General features: G+C 41.1%; 1 protein-coding gene across 2 annotated transcripts in view; it reads left to right on the top strand.

Annotated features, from left to right (window-relative positions):
* Nucleotides 1–12,673, top strand: part of OPTN (optineurin) — a 34,181-nt gene extending 21,508 nt beyond the window's left edge. Inside the window, exons 9-14 of one of the 2 annotated variants that reach the window (XM_012456007.3) lie at nt 345–494; nt 872–965; nt 1,545–1,703; nt 7,152–7,282; nt 8,420–8,502; nt 12,496–12,673. In XM_012456007.3, the coding sequence (XP_012311430.1) occupies nt 345–494; nt 872–965; nt 1,545–1,703; nt 7,152–7,282; nt 8,420–8,502; nt 12,496–12,617 (739 nt within the window). In that variant the 3' untranslated portion in view covers nt 12,618–12,673. The remainder of the gene's footprint in view (nt 1–344; nt 495–871; nt 966–1,544; nt 1,704–7,151; nt 7,283–8,419; nt 8,503–12,495) is intronic. The other variant, XM_012456008.3, reaches the window with a different exon arrangement.
* Nucleotides 12,674–18,406: the final 5,733 nt, after the last annotated feature.

Here is an 18,406-nt window from a genome sequence, read left to right as displayed (position 1 = left end):
ATAACTTTTTTAAATATAAAAGATATCCATGCATCACTACATGAGAAGAGCCTTTAGCTAATTACTACTGTGGTCTGCATTTAAATAATAAAAATGTATCTGTATGACCAGTTAAAATAATTATTCAAAGAGGACAGTACTGGATGTGACTTAGATCTGTACTTTTTTATGTTTAGGCATAGGTTTCAGAAATATGGCCATGTCTAGTAAAGAAGCAAGGAGGATTATGTAAAACTCTATAGCCCTAAAACTCTTTGTATTGTACCTAACCCTGGGATTTGTTTAAAAGCCACTGAGATGTAAAGGAGCATTGTTTATCCTCATGAAACCTTGACCTTTCTTAGGTGTCAAGCCCTGGAAAGGAAAAATTCTGCAACCCCATCAGAATTGAATGAAAAGCAAGAGCTAGTTTATCATAACAAAAAGTTGGAGCTGCAAGTGGAAAGCATGCTATCAGAAATCAAAATGGAGCAGGCTAAAACAGAGGAAGAAAAGTGAGTGTGTGTGTTGGAAGGGGGGGGGCCACTGGGCAGAGGAGAGAGAGTCGTCTTTTTATACAGTTTGTAATTCAGATTTGAGATAAATTTTTTAAAAATTCCTTTTCACTTATCTGAAGGAGTCCTAGGAGACTTCTTAGAGGGGCTAAAGTTTAAAAGTTTTGTCATAATAAAATTATGCTGATTGTTTGCATTCCGTCTTGATTTTTCAGAAAAGTTTTTTTTGAGAGTAAGAAATGCCTAGTAGGTGGTGGGATGATAAAGGTAGGCGAGAAGATTTTTCCACTTGAGTGTTCAGAAGGTTGGGAGGCAAGATTGTTAAGTTTCTATGATATTTTCCCCAAGGTTCCATGTTTTAATGTCTTTTTTAATAGGTCCAAATTAGCCATGCTACAATTGACACACAACAGGCTACTTCAAGAACACAATAATGCATTGAAAACAATTGAGGAACTAACAAGAAAAGAGGTATTCACAGAAAAAATTTACTTTCATCGCCTACTAATGAACAGAAACCGCTGAACGTTTTGTATATAAAATAGTTGCATGAATCCTTTCCTAAGTCTGGTTTTAAAGGTTGCTTTCCAGTGTATCACTATTTCATGTTTCTTCTTTTCCACTGACTTCAGGAATTAAGAGGTGGAAAAATAACAGTATCAAGAAGTCACAGCCTTATCAAGATTGGATAATCTTGTTATTGTATCCCTGATTTTAGGGTTACCTTCTTTTTTTAGGAATTCGTTATTTGCAAGTCACAATTTAAATATAACTTTCTGAATAAGTTAGCATTGTTAATTAACAGACTGTGATACATTTCTTTTTTTCGTAGAGACAGCTCTCACTATGTTGCCCAGGCTTGTCTTGAACTCCTGGGCTCAAATGATCCTCCCACTTCAGCCTCCCAGAGTGCTGAGATTCCAGGCATGAGCCACCACACCCTGCCAGAGCTGATAATTAAAAAATAATAAATAAACCTTTTTCTAGTATTTTACTAAAATAGGCAAAATTATTTTAAAACCATTTCTAGAATAAATGTGTCTTTTTCAGTCAGAAAAAGTGGACAGGTCAGTGCTGAAGGAACTGAGTGAAAAACTGGAACTGGCAGAGAAGGCTCTGGCTTCTAAACAGCTTCAAATGGATGAGATGAAGCAAACAATTGCAAAGCAGGAGGAGGACCTGGAAACCATGAGCATCCTCAGGGCTCAGGTGAGGTACCTTCCAAAACCACAGCTTCCAATACACACAGAGGCCAGCCCTGACTGTATTCTCCAGTGGGAAAGTGATGGTGTTTAGAATGTTCTATTTTATTTTTGTTTCACCTGTGAATGTTTTAAAACTTTAAAATGGAAATGTGGAAAGTGCTCAGTGGATCTTATCTGTTCTACATTTAATAGGAAGTTGGATTCTTTCCAGGTTGTGGCATTATGATTAATGTTGCTATGACATTCCTGCGCTTGTTTCTCTGTTCACATGTGGATATTGTATATTTATGTTGGGTACCCCCTAGGAGTGGAGTTGCTGGATCACAGGCTCTGCATGTTACCCACTTTTAACAGTTAATGTTAAACAGTTTTCCAAGGTTGTTAGACCAATTTTCACTCCCATCAACAGGGGCTTTCCACAGCTCTACATTTTACCAACACTTCTATTTTCAGTTGTTTTCCTTTAACCACTCTGGAGGGTATGTAGTGGTATCTCATTTAATGTGCATTTCCCTGATGACTACTGGGAATGAGCACTTCTTCAAGTGTTTTTGGGCCTTTGAGGTATCCTCTTTTGTGAAGCGCCTGGTCAAGTCTGCCCATTTTTCTTTTGGTTCGGTTTGCCTGGCTTTTTTTTTTTTTTTTTTTTGAGACAGAGTCTTGCTCTGTCACCAACACTGGAGTGCAGTGGTGCAATCTTGGCTCACTGCAACCTCTGCCTCCTGGGTTCAGGCGATTGTCCTGCCTCAGCCTCCCATGTAGCAGGGACTATAGGCATGTACCAACACACCCAGCTAATTTTTGTATTTTTAGTAGAGACAGGGTTTTGCCATGTTGGCCAGGCTGGTCTGAAACTCCTGATCTCAGGTGATCCGCCTGCTTTGGCCTCCCAAAGTGCTGGGATGATGGGATTACAGGCGTGAGCCACCGCGCCTGGCCTGGCTTTTCTTTAAAAACATAATGACTTCTTTATATACTGCTCATATGAGCCCTTGTCAGTTATTTTTGCCTTGTCACTCTCATAAAGGTGTCATTTGAGGAGCAAAAGTTTTTAACTTTAAGGTAGTCCAATATATCAGCCTTCTCATTTATTATTAGTACTTTGTGTTTAAGATACCTTTACTACTCCAAAGCCAGGAAGATACTCCTTATGTTGTATTCTAAAAATGTTGTTTTACAAAAAAAAAAACTTTTACATTAAGATGTACAAACCATCTGAAATTGGCTCTTGTGTATATTAAGTGAGGTAAGGGTAAATATTTATTTTTTTCCTATATGAATATCCAGTTAACTTGGTACCACTTAAGCCATCTTTTCTTTCTTCTTTTTTTTTTTTTTCTTTTTTTGAGACGGAGTTTAGCTCTTGTTACCCAGGCTGGAGTGCAATGGCGCAATCTCGGCTCACCGCAACCTCCGCCTCCTGGGTTTAGTAAGCCATCTTTTCTTAGGTGCTCTGCTGCCCTCTTCGTCGTAACTTGTGTCCATGTATGCGTGGGTCTGTTTCTGGATTTTGTTCTATTTCACTGGTCTACTTGTGTATCTTTGCCCTGGTACCATGCTGTCTTATTTGATGGAGCAAGTCGTCCCTCTTTGTTGAATATTTTTCAAGAGGACATAGGTTTTCCGTTCCCTTTCCTTTTCATATGAAATCGAGAATGTGCTTGGTGTTTTCCACAAAAATAATCTGGAGTTTTGATTGAAATAATATTGAACATATATAGATCAATTTGGAGAGAATTAACATCTTTATGATACTGGCTCCTCTAATCTACAAGCATGGGATATCTCCTTTAACTGTTCTCAGTAATGTTTTTCATCTTGTTGTGGAGGTTTTGCTCATCTTTTTGCTGATGTATTTCTAGATATTTTATATATTTTTGGTATTGTTATAAATGGAATACTTTTAAAAACTTTATTTCCTAAGGATTGCTGTTATATAAATATGCAGTTGATTTTCATATATTGACTTTGTATGCAGCAAACTTTCTCAACTCACATTTTAATTCTAATAATTTTAAATAATCTTTTGAACTCTGTACATTAATAATCACCTTATTTGAATAATAATAGTTTTATTTTTTCCTTTCTAGTCTTTTATTTCTTTTTTTTTTTCTTATTGCACTTACTATGACCCCCGCCCCCCACTACAACATTGTATAATAGTAGAGTTAGCAGGCAGGCTTGCCTTTCTCCTAGTCTCAGAGACAATGCTATCAACATTTTATCATGAAGTATGTGATGCTTGGGCTTTTAGTGGATATCACTTATCAGATTAAGAAAATCTCCTTCTTTTTTCTTTTTTGCCTAAAATCATTATATTGACTGAATGTTGAATTTTCTTTGGGACATGTTTTCTCTTGTTTAATGCTGTAATCAGTTAATTATATGCTTCTTAACTTTAATTTGTTATTCTGATAAATTACATTGATTTTATTTATTTATTTAGAGACAAGGTCTCACTCTGTCACCCAGGCTGGAGTGCAATGGTGCAACCACAGCTCTCTGCAGCCTCGACCTCCCTGAGCTCAGGTGATCCTCCCACCGCAGCCTCCCAAGTAGCTAGAACCACAGGTGTGTACCACCACACCTGGTTAATTTTTTTGTTTGTTTGTTTTGTAGAGATGGGGTTTCACCATGTTGCCCAGACTGGTCTTGAACTCCTGGGGTCAAGCACTTCTTTCACCTCAGCCTCCCAAAGTGCTGGAATTACAGAAGTGAGCCACTGTGCCCTGCCAATTTTTTTTATTTTTTTCAAGACAGGGTCTCACTCTGTCACCCACGCTGGAGTGCAGTGGCGCAATCACAGCTCACCACAGCCTTGACCTCCTAGGCTCAAGTGATCTTCCCACCTGGGCCTCCTGAGGAGCTGGGACTACAGGCGCACACCATTGGCTAGTTTTTTAATTACTTGTAGAGACAGGGTCTCCCTATGTTGCCCAGGCTGGTCTCAAACTCATGGGCTCAATTCTCCCATCTTATCTTCCTAAAATGCTAGGATTATAGGCATAAGCCACTGTGCCTGGCCTGATTTTTTAATATTAAACAAACTTTGCATCTCTTGAATATATATTGCTGGATTTGGTTTGCTCATATTTTGTATAGGATTTTAAAATCTATATCCTTGAGTAAGATTGGCCTAGAATTTTCCTTTTATGAATGTCCTTGTCAGGTTTTGATACTGACTTCATAAAAACAAGTTGAAGTACATCTCTTCTTCTGTTCTCTGGAAGAATTTGTGTAAGATCGGCTTGTTGCGACTGTTTCAGCCCACTCTTGATACTATCGAGTGGAGTATTAGTGAATGGAGGAGAATTTATGGAGGAGAATTTATGTAGGAGAATATATCCTTCCTGAGGTGTAAAATGACAAAAAAAAAGGGACCAATATTTTTTCTTTTTAAGTAACTAGAGATGTCAGAGGTAGTTTTAGGATTATTAGGTACTGAAATATTTTAAATTTATTTTAAGTTATATAAATAGTGCTACTCATTATAAAACAAAATGTCTTCTGTTTTTATTTTGGTTTTGGGCTTCATTAAAAAGGGGATCATGTTATGTCTTTTGTACTACAACTTTTTCATTCATGATGTAGCATGGACATCTCTTCATATTATTTATCATTTATTTATTTTGTTAATTTATGTTTTAACTTTTACATAATGTTCCAAAGTGTGTATCATCACGATAGATTTAGCCAGTTCTCCATTAGTGGATATTTGGTTGTACCAATATTTTTGTTGTTGGCAAGAATGCCAAAATGAACATTCTTATATGTCTTTGTGCATTTGTGGAATCTATATTAAGATACAGAAATTGAATGGTAGGATCATAAGTTATGTCCATTTTTCAGTTCAATAAATATTACCAAGTTGTCTTCCGAAAATGCCTAATGTTGTATTGTTTTGTTTTGTTTTTTTGAGGCAGGGTCTGACTCCTGTCACCCAGGCTGGAGTACAGTGGCATGATCATGGTTCACTGCAGCCTCAACTTCCTGGGCTCAAGTGATCCTCATGCTTTGGCCTCCTGAGTAGCTGGAACTACAAGTGCATGCCACCATGCCCAGCTATTGTTTTGTATTTTTAGTAGAGATGAGGTTTTGCCATGTTGCCCAGGCTGTCAGCAGGAGGCCTCAGTTCCTCACCATGTGGTCCCTTCCAGAGGGATGCTTGGGAGCCCTCATGTCATAGCAGCTGGCTTTCCCCAAAGCAACAAAGAACAAGGCAGGAACAACAGTGTCTTTTGTGACTTAGTCTCAGAAGCCATACACCATCACTTCTGCAATATTCTAGAGGTTACACAGGTTGGCCCTATTCATTGTGGGAGGGAAACACACAAGATGATGAATAGGAAGAGGTGAGGATCACTGGAGCCATTTTAGGAGGCTGGTGACCACACATGGGATGTGGATTGAATACGGAAAAGTCCATGGGAAATGGTCTTCTGTCTGGTTCAAGTGCTGATTATCAGGCCACATTTTCCCCAACATTAAGAGGCATTAAGTTTGTAAAATGAGGATAGCAATTTATATTCTCAGCATTTTTCATAAGGTAAAATAAGATAGTAAATGTAAAGCACCCAACATGGGACCTCACAAATGTTTGGAATTTTTTTTTTCTTTTTGAGATGGCGTTTCACAGGCTGGAGTGCAGTGGTGTGATCTTAGCTCACTGCAGCCTCCGCCTCCTGGGTTCAAGCAATTCTCCTCTCTCAGTCTCCCAAGCAGCTGGGATCACAGGCATGTGCCACCATGCCAGGCTAATTTTGTATTTTTAGTAGAGACGGGGTTTCACCATGTTGGCCAGGCTAGTCTTGAACTCCTCACTTCAGGTGATCCACCTGCCTCAGCCTCCCACAGTACTGGGATTACAGGCGTGAACCACCACACCTGGCCCCATGTTTGGACTTTAATAAATAGCATCTATTTGTGATGATTATCCTTTTATTTATTTATTTTTTCTTTTTCTTTTTTTTTTAAAGACAGGGTTTCACCATGTTGGCCAGGCTGGTCTCGAACTCCTGACCTCAGGTGATCCGCCTGCCTTGGCCGATGATTATCCTTTTAAATGTAGTTTAAGACCAGCCTTCATAAATATACCTGGCAGAATGAATAAGCCATTTATAAACTATATTAAGTTGATCCTGAATTGTTTATTATCTAAAAGTCCATAATTTTGCTGAACTAATGGTACCTACAGTATTTAAGCCACCTACATCAGTGTAGTTGCAGGATTTGTGTTGTTTAAAGCACACACATAAACACAGCTTGTATCTACTATTGGAATGTACTTGGAAAGTCATGGCCATTATACTGTTTTCTAGCAGGAATATGTATCTGTGATTCACAAGGGCTATGGAAGGATACAGCACTACCTACTCACCACATAAACAGGTGCACTGTAGAGAATCCACAGTCTTCTAGGTACTCACTTCTGTATCTTTTTTTCCTCTAACAGATGGAAGTCTACTGTTCTGATTTTCATGCTGAAAGAGCAGCGAGAGAGAAAATTCATGAGGAAAAGGAGCAACTGGCATTGCAGCTGGCAGTTCTGCTGAAAGAGAATGATGTTTTTGAAGATGGAGGCAGGTAAGGAAAAAGAGACAGGAGGACCCAGAGCTCACATCAGCATTAGCTGTAAAAGAGGGTGTCTGCTCAAAGACATTTCTGATTTGAACTATAAGAACAGCTCTGTGTTGGCTGAGGCTGCAATGAGCTGTGTTCACACCACTACACTCTAGCCTGGATGACAGAGCGCCCCTGTCTGAAAAATAAGTAATAGTAACAATTGCTTCACTTATGCTTCACGTGATCATGTTCCCAACACTTAGTTTGTCTTACAGGAAAGCTTGACAGAGACTCTGGGAGTTTGATCAAGCTCTCTGCTTTTAGATAAGCTGAAAAACAGTAACATTACGTGTCCCAGTGACCTCTGTTGCCATCGTCATGGATGAAATATTCATAGCACTTTAAATTCCTTAATATTCTTTTAAAAAATACTGCCAAAAATTACTTCTGACTTTTAGAAATTTATTTTGAGGAAGTTTTAAAACACAGCAAAACACAGAAAATAAAATAACAAACTCTAATATGTACTCCATCCTGCATTGACAGTTGCTTTTATTTGCTTCAAGTATTTTTTTTAGGAAAGGAGAAAAGGGAGTTGTAGATAAGAGTTGAAGTTTCCTTTGTTCCCCATTCATCATTGTATTCCTTTCTTCCTTTACCTCCTGCTGTGCGGAATTTGGTGGGTAGCTTCCCCATCTGTTTTATACTTTTTACATATTACACACACACCTATATCATATCTCAAAACAAGATAATATTGGTTTCTCTGTGTTTAAGTTGCAAAATGGTCACTATAGGTATTGTTCTGCAACCTACTTTATATAATGTTGTGATTTTGAGCTCTATGTTGATATGTGCAGATGTAATGTATTATACTTCATTGCTGTATTTTGATTTATAAACATGCCACTTCTTTCTAATCTGTTTCCTGTTGATGACAGTTTGGTTATTTCCTGATGTTTTTAACCATAATTGTTTACTTCACCACTTAGTCTCCTAGTGCCAGTAGTATTTAAAACTAAAGTTACTCGGATTTTTTTATGAACCTTGGGGGTGTAGTTTGACTCTTTTTCTCCCCTGCTTCTGTTGACTGTCTGCTTAATGTTGTCACATTTCAGGGTTGTAGAACGTCACATGTAGTGTTGCTTTTCATCCCAGCAGGCAGTCCTTGATGGAGATGCAGAGCCGTCACGGGGCGAGAACAAGTGACGCTGACCAGCAGGCTTACCTTGTTCAGAGAGGTGAGTCCCATGTGATCCTGGATTTTCAGGAAATAGCTACCTTATGAGAAAGATGCTTGAAGAAAAAAATCTACTTCATTCTATACAATGGATTCCAAATCAAGGCACCAAAAATGTAGCACCCGTCAGTCTCATTTCCATAGCACTCCCATCTCCATCCATTACCCACTGAATCCAGGCCAGACTCAGACTCTTCGCCCTGCCAGAGGGTGCCTGACACAGCCACACTTTTTTTCTTCCTTTTTTTTTTTTTAATTGAGACAGAGTCTCACTTTGTTGTCTAGGCTGGAGCACAGTGGCAAGATCTCGGTTCACTGCAACTTCCATCTCCCAGGTTCAAGTGATTCTCCTTCCTCAGCCTCCCAAGTGGCTGGAATTACAGGTGTGCACCACCATGCCCAGTTAATTTTTGTATTTTTAATAGAGATGGGGTTTCATCATGTTGGCCAGGATAGTCTTGAACTCCTGACCTCAGGTGATCCGCCTGCCTCTGCCTCCCAAAGTACTGGGATTGCAGGTGTGAGCCACTGTGTGCAGCCTGCAGCCAAACTTTTAAGCCGTATGTTACTGTGTTCTCATACAGATATTAGCCAGACTCCCCTTGAACTTGTCCTAAGCCTGTGCTTGCAAGTATTTTGTTATGCAGTGCCCTTCACATAGACGCCTTTTTCTTATGCATATTCCTGTCTTCCTCCAGTCTCTCTCCAGTGACCTCTTGCCCCATCTGTACAATCTATTTCAAACTCCGTCTCCATGAACTGTTTCCACTCTAAACTTCCAAAGTACTTTATTCCTATATGTTAGTATTATCTGCTGTTTTATAGGTGTTTATGTGTTCTAGGTAGATATTTTTATTTCTATTTTTATTTTGAGACAGGGTCCCACTCTGTTACCCAGCCTGAAGTGCAGTGGTGTGATCACGGATCACTGCAACCTCTGCCTCCTGGGTTCAAGCGATTCTCCTGGCTCAGCCTCCTGAGTAGCTGGGACTACAGGGGCATGCCGCCATGCCTGGCTAATTTTTGTATTTTTAGTAGAGACAGGGTTTCACCATGTTGGCCAGGCCAGAAGTCTCGAACTCCTGACCCCAGGTGATCTGTGGGATTATGGGCATGAGCCACTGTGCGTGGCCTAGCACTTTATTCAATGATGCACTCCCTTGGAACAGTATTTTCACCCACTACCTGGTGTTATGTTATAATGTCACCATTTATTGATCATTTACTATGTGTGGGCACTGTGCTGATCTCACTTTGTACATTTTGTCTCATTTGAGCTCACAAAATTCTAGGAGATTTGTATTACTGCCTCCTCACAGAAGTCAGATGAAACTTGACAGAGTTAAATAGCCCAGGATGGTGAAGCTAGTTCAAGGTAGATTGGAAGTGGAATCCAAAGTATCTGACTCTGACCACTACACATTACTGCATAGAATAGATTGTTATTTAATTATGTAATATATCTAGATTTTAATTCCCCCAAACACAAGTGAAATTGATCCATGAAATGTCTTAAAAGTATGGTGCTGTATTTATTACATGGTTTTAATACACTAATAATAATGTTCTCTAGTTTACAATAAAATCACTGTCTTACAGTAAATCACTGAAAGGGAAGTATTATCCTTGATTCTAGATATGAAAAAAATAAATAAAATTCAAAGGATCAATGACTGACATAGGTAAAAAGTAAAAAATAAAAAGAAGTTAATGAAATGCCACTAAGAAGAGTTTGGCCTTAGGATGCCATCTGAAATTTCATGTTAAACTGGTTCTTTAAATTATTTTTCTTTTTCTTTTTTTTGAGATGGAGTCTTACTCTATAGCCCAGGCTGGAGTGCCGTAGCATGATCTCGCCTCACTGCAACCTCTGCCTCCCAGGTTCAAGTAATTCTCCAGCCTCAGCCTCCCAAGTAGCTGGGATTACAGGCATACACCACCACACCCAGCTAATTTTGTATTTTCAGTAGAGACGGGGTTTTGTCATGTTGGCCAGGCTGGTCTCAAACTCCTGACCTCAAGTGATCCACCTTCCCAGAAGAGGTCTGCTAGAACAGAATGTACCTTCTTAGAAGCAGAGGCAATGGTCTCATTTATTCAGCAGATACTTTTGAGTCCTCTGGGTTGTATTAGAGCCGCTGTTTATGCTAGGAATGGGACAGCAGAGGCAGCCCGGGATCCTGACCCCTCGTCTCTGGCAGTGTGGTGATTAGAAAGCTCCCTGCTTTAGAAATCATACTTTATGATCAATATATATCTCTTCAGAAATGCTTCTTAAGGCTGCTGAACACAATCTCAAATATTCATACACGTTACTACATTCAAATAATATACTTAGAAGCAAATAAAGGTTGCCTCCCAAAACAAACATTTTGAAGGCCAAAGTCTAGGCTGAGAGCAAAAAACCAAGATGGTTTGCATTGGTCCAGAAAGGTCGGAACAGAGAGATGCATGGGAGCCAGAAAATGTCCTGCATCAGTCACAGTTTGTATAGAACCAAGACCTACCTAGAGTCAGGGCTTATTTCACACATGGTCTAATTGAGGCTTGAACCTCAGTACAACTCCAGAACTGGGGGAAATGACAGGGTGCATTCTTCAGTCATTCCTCCTTGTTAACTTTACCTAGATAACTCCTGTTCATTCTCAATGCCCCTCTCTAGTTAATTGGTCTCATCTAGGAGGACTTTCTGTACCAAGATCTAAACCAGGGGTCCTTCCCTTTCTCACATGGATGCCCTTGCACTTAACCCTCACCTGGCCGAACACTTGTGTCTGACACCTTGTCACGCCACTGCTGCCACTTCTCTCGCCTGGCTTTTCCATCATGTCTGTCTCCCAGCACACAGCAGTGTCTCTCATACATCCCAGAGGACTCAAAAGCATCTGCTAACAAGTGAGATGATTGCCTCTGCTTCTGGGAAGGTATACCTTGTTCCAGGAAACCTCTCCTGGGTTCTGGATTTCTTTTTCCTTCCCTCTTTTGCTTATATCCTCATTCATCCCTTTTTTTTGCTCAAATATCCTAGTGTTCACTAGAACATGCAATGTCCTGTACCTAGAACTGAAACCATGTATTTTCACCTAAGTAGAAACTGGAATGCACCACTGCACCTGTAATCCCAGTATATGAGAGGCTGAGACGGGAGGATCAGTTGAGGCCAAGAGTTTAAGATCAGCCTGGGCAACATAGGGAGATCCCATCCTTACAAAAAATTTAAAAACTAGCCAGGTGTGGTGGCATGTGCCTATAGTCCCAGCTGGTCAGGAGGCTGAGGCAGGAGGTTACTGGAGCCCAGGAGTGAGAGGCTGTAGTGAGCTATGATTGAGCCACTGCACTCTAGCCTGGGAGACAGAGCAAGACTCCATGTGTAAAAAAAAGGAAGGAAGAAAGGAAGGAAAGGAGGGAGGGAGGGAGGGAGTGGAAAGGAGGAAAGGAAAGAAGGAAGGAAAATTTAAAAATTCTAAAATAGGCCAGGTGTAGTGGCTCACACCTGTAATCCTGGCACTTTGGGAGGCCAAGGTGGGCGGATCACGAGGTCAGGAGTTCAAGACCAGCCTGGCTAACATGGCAAAACCCTATCTCTACTAAAAATAGAAAAATTAGCTGGGTGTGGTGGTATGAACCTGTAATCCCAGCTACTTAGGAGGCTGAGGCAAGAGAATCACTTGAACCCAGGAGGCAGAGGTTTCAGTGAGCCGAGATCACGCCACTGCCCTCCAGCCTAGATGACAGAGCAAGACTCTGTCTCAGAAAAAAAAAAAAAAAAAATCTAAAATAATAAGGAAGCAGGTATCATTTGGAGAGATTTTTCTCTATATGCATCGTGATGACTTCAGTTAAAGACCAAACACCTGCGCTCATGTCCCACTATGTATTGAATACAAAGTTGAACTGATATTAACGCTCACCATCTGTTCTTCAAGTGAAACAAACAAAACTGCCTGCAAAATAGAACTAATGGAATGATATTTCATTTCATACTTATTCTCAGGAGCTGAGGACCGGGACTGGCGGCAACAGCGGAATATTCCAATTCATTCCTGCCCCAAATGTGGAGAGGTTCTGCCTGACATAGACACGTTACAGATTCATGTGATGGATTGTATCATTTAAGTGTTGATGTGTCACCTCCCCAAAATTGTTGGTAAATGTCAGATTTTTTCCTCCAAGAGTTGTACTTTTGTGTTATTTGTTATCACTCAAATATTTTGCCTCCTTATTCTCGTTTTAAAAGAAAGAAAACAGGCTGGGTGCAGTGGCTCATGCCTGTAATCCCTGCACTTTGGGAGGCTGAGGCAGGTGGATCATTGGGTTCAGGAGTTCGAGACCAGCCTGGCCAGGGTGAGACCCCATCTTTACCAAAATTGCAAAAATTAGCCAAGCATGGTGGCACATGCCTGTAGTCCCAGATACTCGGGAGGCTGAGGCAGGGGAATCGCTTGAACCCAGGAGGTGGAGGTTGCAGTCAGCCGAGATGACACCACTGCGCTCTAGTCTGGGTAACAAAGCGAGACTCCATCTCAAAAGAAAAAAAAAAAAAAAAGAAAGAAAATGTACCTGTTCTAAGTAGAAGACTTTTGGTGTAGTTCCATCAACTTGCAAAGCAGAATTCTTATCTACCACTCTTCTGATAATAACTTCACTATTTTTTATGTTTGGTTGATTCGAGCAGCTGCACCACTCATGCAGTTAGCTAGCATGTGACATCATGCGACAAAGTTCATGTAATTAGATGGAAGAAACCTCACTGATTAATTTTAAGAATGCTTTAGGGATGCAGGAACAATGAAGTGGCCACAGATTTAATCAAGAAAAATGTTTTTGAAGTATTTTTTAAAATAAACTATATTGTTACTTTTCTTCATTTAAAATGAATCTATTTGAGGTTATGTGTGTATGTTGTAGTTTTACTGCAGCCACAACAATTGTACCAAAGTTTTCACATAGTCACTTGAGCCCTTACTTAATATCAAGACAAGTGAAGAAATACTGATATAGATGAAATAGATAACATTGGCCTCACTGGATTTCTTTGCCCATTCACAGTGTAAAGAAGTTACCTTCATTCTTTTGCATCTAGGTTCATGAAAGATATTGGCCTGTAGTTTTCTTTTCTTGTAGTATCTTTGTCTGGCTTTGGTGTCAGGGTTTTTGACCTTCAAGAATGAGTTTTGAAGTTTTCTCATTTCTTTTAAAGAAGACATTGTGAAAAGATTGGTATTAATTATTTCTTAAATGTTTAGTTTAACTCTGTTGTTAAGCTGTCTGGTCCTATGTTTTCCTTGCTGGAAGGTTTTTAATTACTGATTCAAGTCCCTTATGTCTGCTCAGATTTTCTTGAAATTTTCATGACTTCAGCCTTAAAGGTTATGTGTTAAAAGGAATTTATTTGTTTCTTCTATGCCATCCAACGTATTGGCCTATAACTGTTCATAGTAGATTCTTAAAATCCTTCTTATTCCTGTGGCATCAACTATAATGTCTCATCTTCCATTTCTAATTTTATTTGATTCATATCTCTTTTTCTCAGTTTAGCTAAAGGCTTATCAATTTTGTTGATATTTTCACAAAAACAACTCTTAGTTTTCTTGATTTTTAAAAATTGTTTTCTGTTTTTTATGTTGGTTGTTTCTGCTTTAATCTCTATTATTTTCTTCCTTCTGTTTTTTCTTCTTTTCTAGTTCCTTAAGATGTAAAAGTTAGGCTGCTGACTTGAAATCTTTATTCCTTTTTAATGTAGGCATTTACCTGTATACACTTCCCTCTTAGTAATGTTTTTGCTGGATCCTATAAGTTTTGGTACATGGTGTTGTTTTCATTTGTCTTGAGATATTTTCTAAATTCCTTTTTTATTTCTTATTTGACCCAGTGATTGTTCAAGGATGTGTTACTTAATTCACATACTTGTGAATTTTCCAGTTTTCTTCCTGTCTTGATTTCTAATTTCATTTCATTATGGCCAGAAAAGATACTTGGTGTCTTGTCTTAGATTTGTGAAGACTTGTTTTGTGATCTAACCTGTGAGTTCTCTTAGAGAATGTTCCATTCATGCAAATGTGTGTTCTGCTGCTGTTGGGCGGAATGTTCTGTATGTGTGTTTTAGGTCCATTTGGTCTATAGTGTTGTTCAGGTCCTGTTTCTTTTCTTTTCCTTTCTTTTCATGGAGTTTCACTCTTGATGCCCAGGCTGGAGTGCAATGGCACAATCTCAGCTCACTGCACTCTCCACCTCCTGGGTTCAACTGGTTCTCCTTCCTTAGCCTCCCGAGTAGCTGGGATTACAGGAACACACCACACAGCCTGGCTAATTGTGTATTTTTAGTAGACATGGGGTTTCACCATGTTGACCAGGCTGGTCTCGAACTCCTGACCTCAGATGATCCACCCGCCTTGGTCCCCCAAAGTATTGGGATTACAGGTGTGAGCCACTGCGCCTGGCCAGGTCCTCTGTTTCATTATTGATCTTTTCTACGAAGGTTCTATCCATTATTAAAAGTGGGTATTAAAATCTCCTACTATTACTGTTGTCTATTTCTTCCTTCAATTCTGTCATTCGTTGTTTTATATATTTAGGTGCTCTGATCTTGGGTGCATATATATTTATAATTGCTATATCTTCCTGGTTAATTGACTCTTTTATCATTATATAATGTTCTTCATTGTCTCTTGTGGCGGTTTTTGAGTTAAAATCTCTTTTGTCTGATGTAAGAATAGCCATCTGTGCTTTTTGTTACCATTTGCATGGGATACTTTTTTTGCATCCTTTCATTTTTAGCCTATGTGTATTCTTAATTTTAAAGTGAGTCTCTTGTAGACTCCATATAGTTGGGTCTTTAAAAAAAAACCCCGTTTAGCAATTCTATGTATTTTGATTAGGAAGTTTAATCTATTTACATTTAAAATAATTACTAAGGAGAAGTAAAAGTTGAAAATAGAAAGTACAAGGTCAGTGGAGGAGACAAAACTGGTGCCAGTAACCAGACCTGGAGGTTAAAGATGAAACCCTCCTCCCTAGTTCCTATCCTGTCTATAGATCCCAGGCATGGTATGGAGGAATTCCTTCTAGAAGGCGTTGTTCTTGCTTAATCATGATTAGACCCCACCTAAGTCATGTATCCCTCGCTTACCTCATCAATCACGACCCTCTCACATGTACCCTCTAAGATTGTGAACCTTTAAAAGAGGCCAGGATTTTCTAGGCAGAGGAGCTCGGTTCTTGAGATGCAAGTCTGCTGAGACTCCCAGCCGAATGAAAAGCCACTTCCTTCACAAACCTGGTGTCTGAGAGGTTTTGTCTGTAGCGGTGTGTCCTGCTACATTTCTTGGTTCCCTGACTGGGAAACGATTGCAGTTGGCAGACAACTGAGACAACCTCTTAGGCAGTTTGCCTTGCCTTATGGGGCATCCTGGCGGGGGACTCTAGCACGCTTGGGCAGTGCGGGTCCTAAGAGCACTCCTGGATAGGCATTCACCCCGGTGGAACGCTTTGCCAGAGCTGGGCAAGGCAGGCCCCCACGGCGGATCCATGCAGAGGCTGAACACCGGGAAGGAACTGGCACTGGCAGTCTGGATGACAGAAACACAGTAGGACCGGTCCTGGGAAACTTGCCCACGTTCTTTAGGTGGAAGCGTGCCCTGATCACCCACGTGTTGAATTCGGCACTTCTGAACTCGCTCGCTCTCTGTCTGCAACTAACCTTGGAAGTCTTGCTTCTGGTTTCAATTTGGTGGTGAGAGGTGAATGACTGTGTGAGTGATTGGAGGGGTCCAAATGGACTCACTAGCTGTGAAATGTGAGAGTGGCAGGTCTGTCAGAGGGAACCGTAAGCTCCAAGCAAATTGTGGGGCCGGCTGGGATTAGGGGCAATCCGCATACAGCTAGAAGGAGGTGCCCTTGCAATCTAGGTATTATGGGGGGAGTAACGAACTCTCCAATGCCAAGCAGCGCCTGAAACACTCCCAAGAGGGAGACTGTTCTACCAGCCTGAAGTGAAGGTGAAAGAGAGTGTGTCACACCATGTAGGGTGGGAGAAACAGGATGGAGTAAGACTCTCTTTACTGCCTGTGAGTACTGTTTTCTGTGCAAAAAACATGGGTCACACTCATAGCAAGCCTACTCCTCTGGGGACCGTGCCGAAAAATTTCAAGAAGGGATTTAGTGGGGATTATGGAGTGACTATGACACCAGGAAAGCTGAGGATCTTATGTGAGGTAGACTGGCCAGCATCTGGGCTGGATTGGCCCTCAGAGGGAAGCCTAGACAGGTCTCTTGTCTCCAAAGTATGGTATAAGGTTACATGTAAGCCAGGACACCCTGATCAATTTCCGTAAATGGACTCATGGCTTCAGCTAGTTCTAAACCCTCCACGGAGGCTGATAGAACAAGCAGCAACCAACCATACTGATGGCAAAGGGGCAGGCAGCTAGGGAAAAACCCCACATCATCCGCTGAGGGACGCAGACTCCGAAGGTCCTGACAGATCCAATGGCAGAAAAGCCTTTGCCAATGATACCTCCCCCTTATCAGAAGGAAGAAGTCCTTGCCCCTGGGCCTGAAACCTCAGCACCCCCACTAGAATTGCACACCCCCAACCCACCCAGGGTAGACAAGAAAGAATGTGGAGGGACTCCTTCCATAGCTGCCCGCCTCCTGGGAGGAACTCCCCCTCTAGCAGCATGTCTGTGACCCAAGTCAAGGGTGCAGATGCCTTTACGAGAGAGAGGTATACAGGAACGGATTAGGATGGCCACATGGTAGAAAGATGTGTTTTCACATACCTACTGTTCACCTCAGCTGATCTTATCAACTGGAAAAATAATACCCCGTCTTATACCGAGAAGCCACAAGCTCTCATTGACCTACTGCAAACTACTGTCCAGACTCATAACCCCACTTGGGCTGACTGCCACCAGCTGCTTATGTGTCTTTTCAACACTGATGAAAGGCGGCGAGTACTCCAAGCCACTTCTAAATGGTTGGAGGAGCATGTTCCAGCAGATTACCAGAACCCCCAAGAGTATGTCAGGGCCCAGCTACCAGGGACTGACCCCCCAGTGGGATCCAAACACCCCGGAGGGCATGCAAAGGCTAATCTGGTACAGAGAATCCTTACTGGAAGGATTGAAAAACAGAGCCCAGAAAGCTACAAACATCAGTAAAGTCTCTGAGGTTATTCAAGGGAAAGAGGAAAGCCCGACACAGTTCTACGAAAGGCTATGTGAAGCCTATCACATGTATACTCCTTTCGATCCTGAGAGTCCCGAAAACCAACACGTGGTGAATATGGCATTAGTCAGTCAGTGTGCAGAAGACATTAGGAGAAAGCTACAGAAGCAGGTAGGATTTGCGGGCATGAGTACTTCACAGTTATTGGAAATAGCTAACCAGGTGTTTGTGAACAGAGACGCAGTAAGCCATAGAGAAAGTCGTAGAGAAAACGAGCGTCAAGTTCGATGAAATGCTGACTTCATAGCTGCCACTAGTAGAGAAGTGCCCCCAAAAGGGCGGGGAAAGAGGGGCTCCTGGAAGGCTACCCAGTCTAATCGCCCATGCCTGCAGCGTAACCAGTGTGCTTACTATAAGGAACTGGGACACTGGAAAGACATGGCCCCCAGTTGACAGGAAAACAGGGAGATCCTAAGCCCAAGGCTTCAGACAAAATTGAAGGAGCTCTGTTCAATCTAATGGAAGGGCCACTGGACTGAAGGGGACTGGGCTCAATTGCCCCGAAAAAGCTCATGGTCAGGATGACAGTGGGGGGCAAGGACATGACTTCCTTGTTGACATAGGTGCTGAATATTTGGTGGTAACCATCTCTGTAGCCCCCTATCAAAGGAAACAACCAATATTGTTGGAGCTACTAGGACGTCAGAGAAACAGTCTTTCTGTTTGCCTCGGACTTG

Source organism: Aotus nancymaae, unplaced genomic scaffold (assembly GCF_030222135.1).
Source record: "Aotus nancymaae isolate 86718 unplaced genomic scaffold, 86718_ANA_hifiasm-v0.15.2.pri h1tg000077l, whole genome shotgun sequence".
NCBI classification, from domain to species: domain Eukaryota; kingdom Metazoa; phylum Chordata; class Mammalia; order Primates; family Aotidae; genus Aotus; species Aotus nancymaae.
The sequence above is the reverse complement of the archived record's forward strand: the minus strand, read 5'-3'. Positions and strand labels throughout refer to the sequence as shown.